The 14507-nt window shown below is 53.8% G+C and overlaps 1 protein-coding gene across 1 annotated transcript in view; it reads right to left on the reverse strand.

Moving 5' to 3' along the window:
• The window catches only part of EPHA8 (EPH receptor A8), a 37953-nt gene extending 26219 nt beyond the window's left edge, over positions 1 to 11734 (reverse strand). Inside the window, exons 1-2 of the mRNA XM_010577481.1 lie at positions 11714 to 11734; positions 1337 to 2000 (exon numbers count right to left, since the gene is read on the reverse strand). Coding sequence (XP_010575783.1) covers positions 1337 to 2000; positions 11714 to 11734 — 685 coding nt within the window. The remainder of the gene's footprint in view (positions 1 to 1336; positions 2001 to 11713) is intronic.
• Positions 11735 to 14507: the final 2773 nt, after the last annotated feature.

Below are 14507 nucleotides of genomic sequence, written 5' to 3' on the forward strand. Positions count from 1 at the left end.
TGGGTCTGAGTCCGCCTGCATGCAGAAGGGCCAGCTTCTGCCTGTGTCCACCCCATCTGGGGAGGCAGGTTGGACCACACTTCCTCCTGTGCTGTGCCTATGGGTAGGGGCAAAACCCAGAAAAGGGCAGGAGAGCAGAGAAGGAGCTCTCCCAGAGTTTTGCTTCGAGAAGAGAGACAAACATGTCCAAGGAAACACAGGAAAATGAGGTGGGCTGAGCACAACACAGACCCTGGGGCTTCCCTCTGCCTCTAGGCTTTGGGGTGGTGATCTCCTGGGGTGGATTCTGCTGTATGGGACTGCAGGAGGGGAATACAGGGAAGGGGTGTTTGCCCATTCTGAACCAAACCTCCAACTCGCAGCTCCTTGCAGTCGTGGGGCTGGGACCCAGCCATCCAGGCAGCCCATGCCAGTGCCCCCTCCCACAGTAGCATGTGCCTGGCCCCATGCACACTTTACACCCACTCTTTAACATGGCAGAAGAAGGCCCTTTCTGAATTACCAGATCTATCAAGGATGACTTTCAAATCAATGGTCGCAGACAGGAGGAGTTTCAGATAGAAACATTTATTCTGCCCGTCCTTCCCACTCTGCGTAGCTGGGGACCCGCCGGGGCCGGCGCGGGTCCCAGCAGCACCTGGATCCATTCCACTCCGGTGTCGGACGTCCTAACCTTGTGCCAAGTCTCCCTAAGACAAATGCTACACTTGACGTTTCCATGAAACTCAAACAAAGGCCCCGCACTCTTATTTGTGCTGCTCCCCTAAACACGTCCCATAAAGAAACTGAGAGCAAACAAATCTGTGTGGATGGCTCTCATGGGGAGCCCCGAGTGCCGTGCTCTGTACACACACATCCCCGTGCCTGGTGCACGGCTGCTGCTGGTCACCCCGCTTCCTTATCACAGTTTGTACAGTCGGCAGCTTGAAGTCTGCCCAGCGGCACAGAGGGCCCCCGGGAAGGCTCTCCACACCCCTGGACGGCAGGGCTCTGCAGCAGCCCCAGGGAGGGGTGATGGATGGATGCAATAACCTTGTTTCATAAAAGCTCGGTGTTTTTTCTTTTTGCTTTCCTTGCTTTCAAACCCCCTGCACCAGGACATGTCATAGTCAGACTCACAGGAGCTCCAAAGGAGCTTGTCAGTGGTACCAGTGATCCATTTTGGAAGCATGAAGATGGCCAGCAAAGGTTTGGGCAGACCTTGGCCTTCACAGAGGCTGGCTTTCCAAGTTTCTCTGAGCAGGCTTCTGCCCTCAGCCCTTCCCCAAAGAGGCAAGAGCCCCTTTACAGCCATCCCTCCCCTTGCAGGCACTGCTAGCAAGAAGCAGGGACTCACCCATGCAGGAATCACGCTGTTCTTCGTAGCCAGCACTGCACACACACTTCCCGATGGGCACCAACCATTCTCCCTCAGCACTGCAGTACATTTTGGGGGTGTCCCTCTCTTCTGAATGGCCCACGCACTCTCCCCGCACTTCCACCAAGGAGGAGGAGTCCGCCCCAGTCACAGCCTCGGAGAAGGACGCCAAGTTCCTCACCATCGCCGGGCACTTCTTGTAGTACACCCGCACTGAAACGATGGCGATGCAAGCACCTATGTCCTGGAAGGCCAAGTAGAAACCCCTCTTGCTCAGTGGCCCCACGCCCCGCACCTCCGTGTTCAGCTTCAGGCGCCTCACCCCCAGGTCCACGTTGGTGAAGCTCTCATCAGCTGCAATGGTATCGATCTTCATAAACTGGCTTTCCCGAGTGCTGGTGCCCAGGTCCCGGTCGGACTCCAGGTAGTAGAGGTTGAAAGTCTCCTTGCAGGTGCCCAGCACACCCGGCATGCTGTTACAGTCCCTCAGCGTGAATTTAATCTCTGCGTAGACCCGCCGTGCGCCATCCCGTTGAACCCAGTTGGTCCGTAGCCAGTTGTTCTGGTTGGGAGTCATGACATTACAGACCTGGTAGGTGTGGATGGGGCTGAAAAACTCATCCATTTCATTGATTGAATCCCACTGCAGGACAGAGAGAGAACAGGTCATTCCAGATGTCCCCGAACACTGGGTGAGCACGGGACATGCAGGGGTCTGTGTCATCACCCACGCTGGGATGAACTCCCTCTGCTCCTGCAGCTGCGTCTGGATGAGAGATCACTGCTGCCACAGGCCAAAGGAAAATTAAGATGAGCAGACTTTACCCAGCACTAATTTGGGCAGTAACTCTCACAGCCCACCCAGATGCAGAGCTGGGTGAAGTGCACCCCTGTTCGCAGACGGGAATGCTTGCACGAGTCTGATTTGATGGCAGAAACTGATGGCAGAAACTGTTTGGGAGGGCTCCAAACCCTCCAGACCATATCTGCAAGTCCCTTTTGGTGCTTAACCTGCCATTCGCAGCAGCAGCAGGAAGGCACCCACGCGGTGCTCACCTGGGTCTCTTCTGGCTCATGCAATCTCCATGCACAAACTAAACTTCTCCACTTTCCAGCTGGAGAATGGGTTTCAGGGTGCATACCACAGGGTGAAGGGGAAGCATGCAGTGAACACAGGACTTCCAGCAAGAAACGGGGGTCCATGGAGGCTCAGAGCCCCCTTCTTCCCAGGCAAGGAGAGGTCAGTGTGGTTCCTCAGTGAGTGCACAGTGCTCAGCCCAGCTGAGAGGCTGGACTGGGGGCTGGCTCTGGGAATCCAGAGGCTTACAGCTTGACAGCTCTGGGGTTAAAATTCAGTGTAGCAGCAGGATGAACTTGGGAAGGGGATTCTGGGCAAAAGCAGGTTGCAGTAAGTGAGACTGTGATGGAGGGCTGGTCTGGGGAGTCACTGGGTGAGTTAGGAGGGGACAGGGACATTTGTACCATCCAAGGAAGGGATGCTAAGTGGGTTTGACTGACTCAAAGTGAGAAGTTAGTGAGATTTTGGATATAAATGAGGTCAGTTGTTGAGGGACAAGTTGAACTTAGGTGTTGAGGGCTACAGGACATTTCTGGGGGCTCGCTCTTTCCTCACATGTCTCCCTCTCCACCCTCTCCAACCCCACCAACCCCTCACCAGGACCCACAGACCTTCACTTCTCTGAGGGCTTCACACGACCTCTTCAGCTCACATCCCTGTCCAAACCAGGCACACCAATCACACCCCCCATGGATGGATCTGGGACCCCTCAATTCTTCTTATGGGAGAAGGAGGAGGAGGAAGATGAGCAGAGGAGGACTTCAGACCTTCTGCCTTTTCTCTGGACTTAGCAACAGGCTTTGAAGATGCCTGAGTCCCACCACCATACCCAAGTCCAGTTGCGAGGGGCAGCCCCAGACGCAGCCCTGCAGAAGTTGGGGAAGGTACTGGCACCCCTGCAGTACTTGCTGCTCTGCCTACCAAACCATCACCCCCCACAGCCTCAGCACCCCCCTGCCTGCACCTTCCTGGCTCTGCCTGCACCACCGAAGGCAGCCAGCGAGGTGCAGCCCCCCACTTCAGCACTCACCGTATGTGCCCTGCCTGCCTGTGTGCTGTCTGGGGGAGCTGGGGGGGCCAAGCAGAGCTCCAGCAGTGGTGCACAGAGCAGGAAAACAAATCTTTTAAGCAGCATTGCAAGTACATTAAAATAAATCTCTGGGCTTGCTCTGACAGGGAAAAAATGATGTTTTCTTATGCGAATAGTGACCCGTGATTCATTACAGATGCAAAACTGACAGCAGCTCAGAGAGAAGGAGCCTGATGCTCAGCTCAGGGTGGGGTGTGAGCCTGAAGACTTCACCCCAGTGACTGCGGGAGCCAGCAAGGATGCAGATCTGCCAGGACAGGCACCCGATAGCCTCATGATGTGGCTGCTAGCACTGCAGGGACAGGACACAGCTGAGGGAGGGCATCACACCTCCAGGACATAAGAGAGATTGGAAAGAGTTATCAGTGATACCTGTAAGACAGCCTGCTCCTTTCTCCCCTCTCAGACAGGAAAGTCCTTCCTCATTTAGCCTCCTCAACCTGCAGCTCCTGTGGAGGAGACGTTCCTCTGCCTTCTGCTAGTGCTAGGATGGTCAGAGCAGTCATTTTGGTGAGGTACATCTTCAAAACTCCCCCAGCATCTTGCCTTTAGGAAACTCTGCTCCTCACTGCTGAAGAGCTCAAAAACAACCTGGAAAAGGCAGCAGCTCCAGGTGCAGACTTCAACAAACACTCATTCAGAGAGGAATATGCTGGCAAAGGGTGTGAAAGTCAAGCCACTGCCAGGAGAGAAAAATATTTCAAGATTCTTTTAAAAAAATCACCTGAATTCCAGAAAAGCCCAGGTTCATCCTAGGTCCTAGGATCACTGAGGACTTGCTCTGCACCCCAGCACTCAAGTAGACAACGTGGAAAGGAGCCAGGCTACCTGTGTGCTTTGCTGGAGGGGTGAGCAGCAGCACCCATCTTGTTATGCCTCAGCTTCCTCAACCACAGAGATAAGCCTGTAGAAAGTGCTATGACACCCAGGATACACCCCTGCTGCTCAGCCAAGGGGTACAGAGGTGCCCTAAAATGTGTGCAGCAGCAGACATGGCACAGCTCCCTGCACACTCCTGCACTGGGGCCAGCAGAAACCAGCCAGCTCCCCGTTCCTGCGTCAACGCGTGTATGCACTGCAGCGCTGCGGAGGGTGTGGAAGTCGTTGTCGAAATTAATTGAGCACAAATTAACACAACATCTGTTTCCTGTCTTTTCCCTGCTGAGTTCCCTGGGGGGAAGCGAGGCAGAGCTGCGCACGGGAGGAGACACGCAGGACGAGGGCAGAGCTGAGGGTGGGGAGCAGGGATGCTCCCACGCTGCACAGCAAGCTCCCCTCTGCAACGTCTGTGGGGCTTGGGGCTCTCCAGGAGTGTCTGACAAGGGAAATATGAGGTTTCTGTGTGCCACGAAATGTCTTGGCCTCCAGCTGGTGTGGTTGCTTTGGGTCTCCAGACATTCACTTCTCTCTCAAATCTGGCAGAGGAGACAATGCTCCTGACTGTGGTGTCCCTACAGCCCTGTGGCACTGCCAGAGCTGGCTGTGTCCTCGCTGCTGGCAGAGAGCAGGGAGCTAAATGCTCACCTTCAAGCACCGGCAATGGTCAGCATCAACCACAGGGGAGAACTCGGAGGGTTTGCATTTGCAACATCACTCTTTCAAACTTGGTGCTTTTTTGCACAGCGGCTGGACTGTCAGCTCTTTCCCAGGGTTGCATGCAGCGCCTTGGGATCGCAATCTGAGACTAGCCCGAAACACCACACCTGCACCACTGGCCTACAGGGCAAGTGCTCTGTCATTGGTGGTACTGCACGAAGGGAAGGCAGGCCACCTGAACTGGGGGCTTGGATGCCACCCGTGCATCTTCCCAGCATGCTACAAGGCAACACAGCTCCGCCAGGTCCCAGGATGTGCCAGGCATTTGGGATGGAGGGACCCGCTTCAGGAGTCCCCATGACTTGAAGGGTTTTTCTGTTTCACCTTAATTACAGGCTCTTATGGGCAGGAAGAGGAGTCTCTGACGCCGGGTACCATTAGTTCAAGAGTGCAGGCACTGTGCACACACCCAGCCTCCCAGCATCGCCTGCTCTCAGCTGACAGTTTGAAGTGGCTTTTATTAAACGAAGCTCAGCCCGGCCCCCATCATTGCGATAAGAACCCCTAGTGAGACAGAAATGAGGACATCATAATTAACGTGGTGAGCGCACGCGTTGGGGCGGGGGGGGGACATGATCGCATCTGTATTCAGGGCCTTGCCTAATAGTTTAAATTAAAGTCAACACCAGTTATAAAAAAATTTGCCAGATTATGAAAGGCGAAAGATGCAAACACCAGATATCTGGGCGGCTGAGCAAGGTCTTAGAAGTCTCCCAGGGCTTGTGTGGTGCAGCAGTGTGGGGAGGAGGAGGCGGAGGAGGAGCGGAGGGGGCGAACACATTAGGAGAGACCACGTTGCCCTGGAGCAGCAGCTCAGCCTCCCACCACCCTTGCGGTGCCCACAGCAGGAGCCAAGGCACAAGGTCTCCCCAGCCCTACGTTGGCTTCCAGGAGGGATGCCAGGTCTGCTTGGCATAGCAAAGTTTTTGTTGCCACTGAGACATCCAGCACTTTCCTTCCTCCCGAGAGCAAGACCTGAGCTACGGCACCTCCCCTGGAGCTGCCAGGTCCCTCACACCACTGTCACTGGGAGAGAAAAAAAGAAAGAAGGACATTATTGCAGCTATAAATCATTAGATGGGAGGCGTTAATGGAGATAATCCCCATGAAATCAGTCACTGCTGTGGCTAAGGAAGGATTTGTCAGGCAGTTAACCACCCTGAGCTTCACTGCAGGTGATTAACTCCTGGTAGTGACCAGTGTCTGGGGAATTAGCAATAACCCAGCATTTACTGAACAAGTGCTGGGAGATGAGCTTTTATCTCAATTACTAGTCTAAATCTTTATTTTCCAATGTTCCATTCCTACCCGTCTTCTTTTTTTCAAAGAAAATCAGTTTCGCTGCAGCTTGTCCTTTAACTTGCTGGTATTCCTGGATCCAGGCAGAGGCTCTGGATTGAAAGAGAAACCCAAGAAATGGCACAAGGACATCAAAGTGATGGAGGGCAGAAGACATGGCCTGGGCAAATGGGAGAGCCCAAATATCTTTTGGTGTTCTGAGGAGAAAGACATGACCTTAGACGGGGTTGAAATGGCAAGCACACAGCACAGCTCGGACTGGGGCAGAGTTTTTGCAGGGTGGGCTTGGGACAAAGGGAGACTGCTCTGTAACAGACCTGGCGCGTCAGGCGGGGTTCATCTAGGCCATGAACTGGCTGTTGGCTGCAGGACCAAAGCCAGGCAAAAAAAGTCCCCTGCTGCATAGGCTTTGTTCTGCAAACAGTTGGGTCCTGGGGCGTTTACATTTGCACTGTACACCAGCATGAAATCCCCATCCCTGATGCGCAAACACTGCTGAGAGACCGTCCTACAGGCAGAAGCCTGTTGTCTGTGCTCTCAGTTGGTTGTTTAAGCAAATCTGGTGCCTTCCTGCCAGTTTGGTCTCTGAGCTACTGCAGAATGAGTGAATTGGCTTGGCTTGGCTAATTGTGCCCAGGGGCCTCAGGAATGTCCCTTTACCAGGAGTGGAGAGGCAGAGATGAGGAGGTGCAAACCACCTCTGAAGGTCTTTCCTGGTGTTCCCACCAGCAAAGCCAACATGAAGCATGCCAGGCATTGGGGCAGCTTCCTGGGTGGCAGATGCCCACCAGCATTCTGGGCTGACCCCAGGCCGTGCAACAAGGGGGATGCTGTGGGGCCAGACAACAGAGGTGTTGGTGGGGGGCAGACGGGGAGGTTGTGGGCAGCATGGGGGGCCTTTCTCCGGCACTCAAGGTGCTCCCATTATAATTAGCTTTTGCAAGGCATCATTCAAGCTCCTTAGATACCCTGTGTCTGAACAAAATCATTTCCTGTTTGACTTTGTAAATCAAAGTAGACGATACAATAATTATTAATAATATGTTGACTTATCTCATCAGCGTTTTAATTAGTCAGTAGAAAAGCAATTTGCAAAGGGGCCGATCAGGGTCCCTCTGATCCAGCAGGTCACGTGCCAAGCAAGGAAAGGGGAGAGAAGGGCACTGGGGCACTGGGGCATTTTCCTGGGGAGAGCTGGGAAACCAGAGGCACAGAAGGGGAAGGGGCAGGCTCTTTGACTGCACTGATAAGAGTTTAATTTTCAATGCAAAGGGAATTGTTCTGGGGATGGAGTGAGCTGCAAAGCTCCTGGGAGCCCTTTGAAGTTATAATTGAGAGGAGCTGCAGCCTGTGGGACAGGGATGCTCCCAGTGACCCTTCCGCTTCCTGCACGTGTCTCCGGGGTGGAGGTGAGGGGGAGGATGCAATTAAACCCTTGAGCAGCAATTACAGCCAATTACCCCTCTGTTAATTGTCTGGCAAGAGGAAATGTCAAAACAGGCCATGCATGCTCCCTGATGGCTTGACACTCCCCAGGGCCCATGGTGCTGCTGACCCCCACTATGCCCATTGCTCCCAGTCCCCTGCTCCTCTGCTCTTGCTGGCCACAGAAAGCCCAGAGAGGAAAAAAAACCTCCCTGTGAGGCAAGTTCACCTTGCCCACAGGTGTGATGAAAACATCAGGACTTTGCAAGTGGTACCCTTCCAGTTTTGCACTGCTGATGCTTTGAACCATTGCCCTGGCTGTACGGGCAGCTCTGGGATCTCCCAGCCCCGAAGACGAAACCTCTGAGGCTTCTGCCTTTCCTCTGGCATCCCCAGGAGCCCCAGAGAGGTGGGACAGGAGCTGCAGGTGCTGGAAAAGCAAGCCATAGGGCATTAGGGACTGAGCTAGCAGACACAAGTTCCCTTCTTACGCTCCTTGGGCTGGGGACTGGGACTCTGTGCTGTTTAGTGCCATGCAAAGACCCAGCCAGAGCTACTCACCTCCCCACTGTCACCCATGCGGTGGCCCTGGGTTCATGAGGAGCAGGGGAATGGAGACGTGGGTAAAGCAAAAACAAGCAAGACTTCAGCTGGGGAGCAGGTCAGCAACACTGTCCCTTAGCAGGAGGATGTTGTGATGCTTGTGTCTGTCCATGGATGGAGCAGAGACACTGCTGGAAAATCCTGCACCCTCCAGCACCCAGCACACACTCCAGCTGCAGCTCAGGCAGGACAGCCAGCAGGCAGCAAGGGAGGATAGTGGTAGGGCGGGGGGCACTGCCACCTTTTTTTCCAGCAGGAATATCTGAATTAAGGAAACAGCATCAAAAATAAGGGACCTCAAATAAAATCTGGCTTCATGGTACACCACCTCCATCCTACACCACCAACTGGGTTCTACCCAGCCCAGGGCTGCCAGAGTCACAGCATGCCACAGTGGTCAGGGACAGTCCCAGGGACACCCACAGTACTCCTGAGATAGTGACCAGCAAACTCAGACCCTTTCCCGGAGCAGAGATCACACCAGGCTTGGAGCCATGTGGACCCAACATACCAAGCCTGCAAGTCACCTGGCATCTCTCCCACCTGAATCTGAACCCTGCTGTAGGGGCTGCTGAGGAGGCATCTGAGAGCAAGTATCCTACAGTAGCTTCTCTGAGACACCAGCACACTATCCCACCTCCTTTCTGGTGATGGCAACTGGATCCAAGTGCAAATTTACTACTCAAAAAGCACCTGGAGCTGAAGGACCAGCAGGAGGTTAAAGGAATGAGATGCTCTTTCAGGATGATGCAATGCAATGGCCCATGGGGGAAGAACAACAGTCCAGACAAGTGTTCAGAAGGACCATTAAAACATCCAGCTGAAAAAAGATATGCAAAGTTGTTTGTGCAGGAATGTCACCTTGAAACCCAGGCACCCTCCTTGAAGGTGTTTAAGACAGTTTTCACACAGCTGTATGGTCATCCTCTCAGTAACAAGGCCACAAGTTGGGCAAAAGCACAGGGTAAGCAAAGTGTGGTGTTACCCATGACTTACCTAGGTCTTGTAGGAGGACACAGCAGCATGTCCAAGAGGTGGCTTTGGTGTTAGGTGTTACACAAGTCTTTTTGGTTTTCTTTTTTGGCATCCAGTATTAACTATTCTTAATAAACATCACTAATAAGGTGGAGACTTCAGACACGTATTAGGGTTCAGGAGTTGCTGGGCTGCTGGTGAAGGCCTGCTGGACATCTGCTGTAGTGCAAGAGAGCAGTGCAGTGGTGACTGCCCTGTGAGCCAGCACCCTATGGTCACATAACACATTACACCTGACAACTCTAACGGGACCCAGTATTCATCCCCTGGATTTGCAGATGTACAATACAGGATGATACACCTTAACCCGTCATGGAAGTCCCTGATGTGGTGAGAAAAAGGCACCTGTAGGCTCAATCTCTTGTCTGCTTTGGGAGTGCAAGGTCCTACCCAGTCATGCCCATGTGTCCCCAGGACAGCCAGCTCAGGTGGATTCATCTTCATCCAAGTCACCTAGGTGATGTGATGGATCCCATCTGCATGTCTGACAGCTAGTAATGGGCCTGGGGATGCGGTCACGCAGGAGTCTGGAGAGCTGGATTCATGGTGGAGGATCCAGAAGAAGGAGGGTCTTAGACAGTCTGCGAGCGGTGGAGGGTCTGACTATGGAGAGGAATTGCTTAGGATGTGGTGAAGGGCAGAACCATGGAAGTGGACAAAGGAAGACAGCCCTCACTCCCAGAAACGTCCCAGAAACATCCTCCCTCCCAGGGGAGCAGAGGAAGCCCTGGTCCCTGATCCCCTGAACGTGCATCAGGCCCCTCCAGGATGCCAGGATTTGGCAGCAGGGCTGGGATGAGATGGCATCAGCAGGGTGACGGGACAGGGATCCACATGACCAAGGGCAGCCTGTGCATGACCATGAAGAGGACAACATCTCCCTCATCTGGGCAATGGCAGAAGAAGGTCCGGTGGCTGGAAACCGAAGCCAGGCAAACCCATGTATCGATGGGTTTTTAACAGCAGCGTGTTAACAACATTGCTACGAGGACCTGGAGGATTTACCACCACTGGCAATTTTGTAGTCAAGGATGGTTTTTTTTTCTAAAAGCTGAGCTTTTCTGAGATGCAAGTGAATTGACAGGTCTGAAGGCCTGCATTTATGCAGGAGATCACATCACATTAGCTCTGCGGTCCCCTCTGACCTTGTACCTCTGAATCTACTACATTTCCAGGATAGTCATCATTGCAACAGCTAACTGCTAAAATTAGAGCTGAGTTAATGATTTAATATATTTACATATATGATAATGTCTGATATAAATCTGATTATTGTTATTATTATGAATTCACAGTTCTGATCACTCCTGCTCAAAGAGCACGGGGACTGAAAGTCTCAAGCAACAGATCAATGAAAATGATTAGAGGCCTGGGAAGATTTCTGTAGGAGGCGGAATTGAAAAGATTAGGACCGTTTAGTTCAGAGAGGGGATGAAAAAGAGTGGACATGAAAAATCAACACAGCAGCGAAAGCCAGGTAGGCACCCCAATTTTGCACGTTTTGTGCATGCAGCAAGCCCCACTGTGCCTTGCAGTTGGTCCTGTGTGTATTTATGGGATTGTTTCTGTTCACTAAATGAATGAGCAAAATCCTTACAGCCAGGTCACCGCAGCCATCTGAAACTCACAATTTCCAGAAAGCTGCTGCGGCAGGAAAAACTTGAACATGGAAATGCAAGTGAAGGGAGCATGCAGAGACGATCCAACCAGTAGAGATGGCAGGCTCACATGGGGATCACCACCCCTACATCCCTCCCAGCCACACCACAGGGCTGTGCATTTACATCCCCATTCCCCATAAGAAACCATCTACAGGGGATGCTCCCCTGCCCCTCTTGCCCAGTTCCCACAGCAAACTCCTCTGATTACAGGCGGTTGAGAGCTTCCCAGTCATTTTGGGCTGTTGCTCCTGATGCTCCCCCGGTGCAGTGAGGAATGAGATGCTTCTCAGCGTGAGTGCCCATGGGGTGACCCAGGTCTTGAGTTCCCTCAAAGCTCAGGACCTGGTGACAACCTGGTCCCTACCAGGGGACATGGAGAGTTAAACAGCATTTTCAAACCGGCCGCATCCCACTGCTAGTCTTTCAGGCTGGCATTTTCCCAACAGATATGGGCTCTTTGCCCCATCAGCACTGACCAAGGCACCAACCTGGGACCACCCTGCCCACTGAACCCATGGTGACCCATCCCACTGGGGTCCCCCATGTGCCAACAGCTGCTTCATACTTACCCCATGTGAGGGATAAGTCATCCAGCCCCAGTCTCCCAGGATTGTTGACGTGTCTAGCAAGTTCACTGGAAAACACAGGAGCAAAATGCTGCATTAGAAAGCTTTCTCCCCGTCCCCAAGGGGCAAGAAACTGAGCCACCACAAATGACCCCTCCTTGCATCCCACTCTCTTGATTGTTCCCTGTGCCCATCAATCCATGGGGCTGCTGCCAGAGACCTGCCTGGCTGCAGCTGAGGCAGATATAGAGTAAGGGGATGGCAACAAATGATGCTCCCCAGAGCTGTTGGTTCGGGGCAGAGTTGGGGTGGGGCTGTATCAGTCCTGGCCGTAAGACTGAGAGCAATGTGTCCATTTGCAAACAGCAGGTCGGAGGGGATGCAAAGCAAGGGGGAGCTGGGGAAACAAACTCCAAGCATCAGGTTGTCCACCAGCCCCACCCTGTGCAAACACTGATGCAACCGGAGCATTGTTCCTCACTTGGATACTTCTCCTCTGGATGCTCCGCTGAGCCCTTTAGGCTCACATCCCTCCCAGCATCACCAGCTTGAAGTCTGCACTCCAGCAGCCACTGTAATTACGCACCGCAGTGCCTGTCTCCAGCACAAAGTGACCTCCCATGGTCCTGGCTGACACCCCACTGGAGAAGCCAGCCCTTGGGGGACAGGCTGCATGAGGAGGCCCATCAAAGCCAACCCTTCAAAAGCCCTGCCACCACCGGGAGCTCAGCTTAACAAGGAGAGATGGGAAAAGCTGCAAGGACAGGGTAGCAGCTTCTGCAGGGGGAGAGGCGAGGATGCCTTTGAACGTGCTCAGGAGCTTCCCATGGAAACCCGTGCAGTGTCAGCAGGCAGGGGAAGCGGGATGCCACGGCATCGCTGCATGCACAGGGTGAGCTGCCCCTGAGTGTCATCTACTGCCCATGAACCCCACACCCAGATCCCACAGCATCAGGCAGAGGAGAGACTTGCCGCTGCCTGATAACCCCCCGACTTGGTCAGCACCTGGGGAAGGACCCCAAGCCCCAGCTCCAGGGTGCAGATCAAGAGGGATGGAGGCTTGGGAGAGGGTGCCGGCAAGGTGCCCTGACCCTTGGGAGTGAGCACAGTGGGCACCGACACCAGTGCACCCATGCCTCGTCACCCCTCATCAGCACCGGACTCCCTCAGGGACCTCCAGTGCCTCCAGCTCTCCCCAGTGCTCTTTGCCCTGCAGTCACCCAGTAAGGTCAAGACCATGCTGGATGCTGCGTCCATGCCAGCTGCTTTTCCTCGCCCTCGAGCAGCATCAAACTGGACCTCGAGGCAACGTGGCGCAGCATCCCTGCTGCAGCACCGGGTCTCGGCTGGTCCCTGGGCTCTGGAGGGATGGTGGTCCCAGTGCAAGGCACCGGCTTGTCACGGCGGGGACGGGGCATGTCAGGACAGCAGCTCCAGCCCCAGCAGAGGCTGGACTCAGCATGATGCTGGTCCCAGCAGCTGGAGGAACGGGTGCCACTTTCATTTACTATTACCAGGCAGGGAAGGAGACGGAGGAGAGAGAGGAGCAGAGACGTGAGCTGGCTGTGAAACGCCCAGACGTCATGCTTCTGACATAGCAGATTAGGAGCTTTTGAGGCATTTATTAATGTTAGCAGAACAATTTGAAAGAATTTCCAGGGCTTCTTGTGTGACTCCATTGGCCCAACAGCAGGCCGAGCCCCTCCACTCCCCGCACGGCACTGCTCCCACTGCTAAAGAGGCCCCTTGCCCTCAGCACGGAGTAATTACCTCGGAGATCTCAAATCCATTTTTATTTGTTATTGTTAATCTGAAGATTTTCTGCCTATTTTCCCTGGGTAATTCACCCAGCAGGAGCCGGGGCTCAGGAGTTTCCCTGCTCACAGTGCAGGATCAGAGTCCCGGTGACCCTCAGCAGGCAGGCTGCAGGGAGGGGACCGCTTTCGCAGGCCCTCTCTCCCCCCAGCCATGGTCTTTGCACCCTCTTTCCCACGCTGAGATGCTCAGCGATGGATGCGCCTGCCTCTCGCTTCTCTCCAGGCAGCATGAGGAGCCTGCAGAGACTGGGGTCCAGCTGGAGCACCGCGCCATGGGGAACAACGCCGAGATCAGAGCAGGCATGGTGGGATGTGCCCCAGGCTTGTCTGCACAGCAGTGTGTGGGACCTGGAGCCAGCTTGCTGCACCCCATCCCACCATGTGGACCATATGGTTGTCACCCAGTCTCCTATACATGAAGGAGCCGTCTGCTGACGGGTGCTTTGGTGCACAAACGACTACACAAGCTTGCATTCCCTGCAACAAGCGCGTGGAGCAGATAGCTCATGCCTCTTTGCAGGAAGAGGGCTAAGTTATTTCTTTTATTCCTTAGCAAGTGTTTTAGCCAAGTGCCTAGGAGTCCTATGCATTAAGCCCACTGCAGTGGGCATTGCACAAATACAAAAGCATTTTGTGTCCAAGACCTCTTGCGTTAACTCATGGTATAGCACACATGTCTGTGGATATGAGCATCCATCTAGCAGCACTATTACATGCTGTGGTCAGATATGGGGAGAACAATAGTGTCCCAAAACCCAGCCACCCATTTCAGGGAAAGGCTACAGACCAACACCGATGAAACCCACTGCATTGCATGCGACAAATGCCCTGTCCAGCCCCTTGCAGGTGATCTCCCGGCTGTGTCAGTTCTCCGGGGGCAATGCTCAGAAAGATCCCGCCCTTGATGCCAGAGGGTGAGCGAGACCGCCACAAAGGACCCTTTTCAGCTGAAACGTTTCTCAGAAAATGTGCCGGTTTGG

This window comes from Haliaeetus leucocephalus, unplaced genomic scaffold, assembly GCF_000737465.1.
Source record: "Haliaeetus leucocephalus isolate CR32 unplaced genomic scaffold, Haliaeetus_leucocephalus-4.0 Scaffold556, whole genome shotgun sequence".
In the NCBI taxonomy this organism is placed as follows: domain Eukaryota; kingdom Metazoa; phylum Chordata; class Aves; order Accipitriformes; family Accipitridae; genus Haliaeetus; species Haliaeetus leucocephalus.